This window comes from Asparagus officinalis, chromosome 8 (assembly GCF_001876935.1).
Source record: "Asparagus officinalis chromosome 8, Aspof.V1, whole genome shotgun sequence".
Classification (NCBI taxonomy): Eukaryota; Viridiplantae; Streptophyta; class Magnoliopsida; order Asparagales; family Asparagaceae; genus Asparagus; species Asparagus officinalis.
In genome coordinates, this window is record NC_033801.1 from 95,998,220 (window position 1) to 95,999,861 (window position 1,642).

At 37.5% G+C, this 1,642-nt stretch overlaps 1 protein-coding gene across 1 annotated transcript in view; it reads left to right on the plus strand.

Annotated features, from left to right (window-relative positions):
• LOC109820163 (phosphatase IMPL1, chloroplastic) overlaps nucleotides 1-1,134 on the plus strand; it is a 33,799-nt gene extending 32,665 nt beyond the window's left edge. The window contains exons 10-11 of the mRNA XM_020386265.1: nucleotides 597-698; nucleotides 809-1,134. Coding sequence (XP_020241854.1) covers nucleotides 597-698; nucleotides 809-907 — 201 coding nt within the window. The 3' untranslated portion in view covers nucleotides 908-1,134. The remainder of the gene's footprint in view (nucleotides 1-596; nucleotides 699-808) is intronic.

Here is a 1,642-nt window from a genome sequence, read left to right on the forward strand (position 1 = left end):
GTGGGGGTGAGTGGGAGAGACAGAGAGAGAGAGAGATGGGGGAGGCCAGCAAATTGGGGAAAGAAACACTAGTCGGGTTTGGGGCTTTTTTAAAAAACAGGTTTAAACACTTGCGAGTTCAGATTTTTGAACCCAAAACTCACTCAAACCCTAACTAATACTCGCCCGCATAATATTTTTATGCGGGCGAGTATGCCTTTTCATCACAATTATGCGGTTGACCTCATATTTCAACAAATCAGCCCATTTCCAAGCGGAAATGGCCAATTCCGCATATGCGGCCGAGTGCATATGCCATGTTTTCAAACGCTGTGTGAGTTTCACATAAAAATATTCGGAGGAATATTCTCTTGTTTGCAATAGAATATATTAAAGTGCCAATTTAAAAAAACTTCATGGTTTCTAAGTGCCTAAAAAAAGAAAAAAAGAAAGAAAGAGGGTATATAAGACCAAAGTAGGGGAAACTACAAGGTAAGTGCGAGTTAGCTGGCGCCAAAAATGTGAGAGTAGAGATTTTATTTCTAACGCCATTCAGAGGTAGAAGTTTATGTACGATAAAAATTCTAATTTATTTATTGTTCTTTTTATTTGAGCAGATAGTAGAAGAAGCAGGTGGGGTTGTGAGCCGGATGGATGGTGGAAGATTCTCAGTCTTTGATCGATCTGTTCTGGTCTCAAACGGCATTGTTCATGATAAGGTTAATCTTCGTTAACTTTTTTCTTCAGAAATTTTGAGACAAAAGAGTGGATATCCTTGACATTTTATATATTTTCGCATGTATTTGTTCTTACATATAAATGAATGCAGCTTCTTGAGAGAATCGGTCCTGCAACAGAAGAACTGAAGAAGAAGGGGATTGATTTTTCTCTCTGGTTTAAGCCTGAGAACTACATCACTGATATATAAAGCGTGGGTGGAAAACTTTAATTTTGTTTATTTATCTATTGCTTTGCATCATCCGTGTCTTTGATATGGAATATTTGGAAAGAATAAAGTCTATAGTTATTCATGAAAATCCATTGTCAGGGGCTTCTCTGGAGTGTTTTTGTTCCCTTTACTAGCTTGATGAAATGCTCATAATCTATTTTATCTATAAAACAATTGTGTATTATTAATCTTTTATATTTTCTCAACTGGTGGGCTGCCATGATTGCAAGTCTTAAACTCACCTATGGCTTTTAAAAGGGTCTTCAAGGATGTATACAATGTTATCAAATGATTTTTGACGGAGGCAAATTGAGTGTGATGAGTGACAAGTTTTGTTGCAGATACATCGGTGGTAATCTAAAGGAATCTTTAAAAAGACTAATAGGGTGGAATGTGCAACCGTGTATTTCAATTTTAAAAAACGCGGTAGTGCAACGTAAGATTTTGACTACAGGTACTGATATACGGCTCAAACCAATGAGCTTTTTTTTTTCTTTTGTCTTTTTTATTGACAAGGGAAACTTTGTTAGGGTGAAGCTTGAACCAGAGTGACTACCTGAGTTGGAACCCCACATAACACTAGGTAAATACAGTCTCGGGGATTGATCCCACCACTCCGGATTCAAATTGGTGCATCCGATCCCCCTGTGTCACCTGTTGGTGGTGAAGCCTCTCTTTAATCCTGATTTTTCATTTTTAGTGTTGCTATTTTCT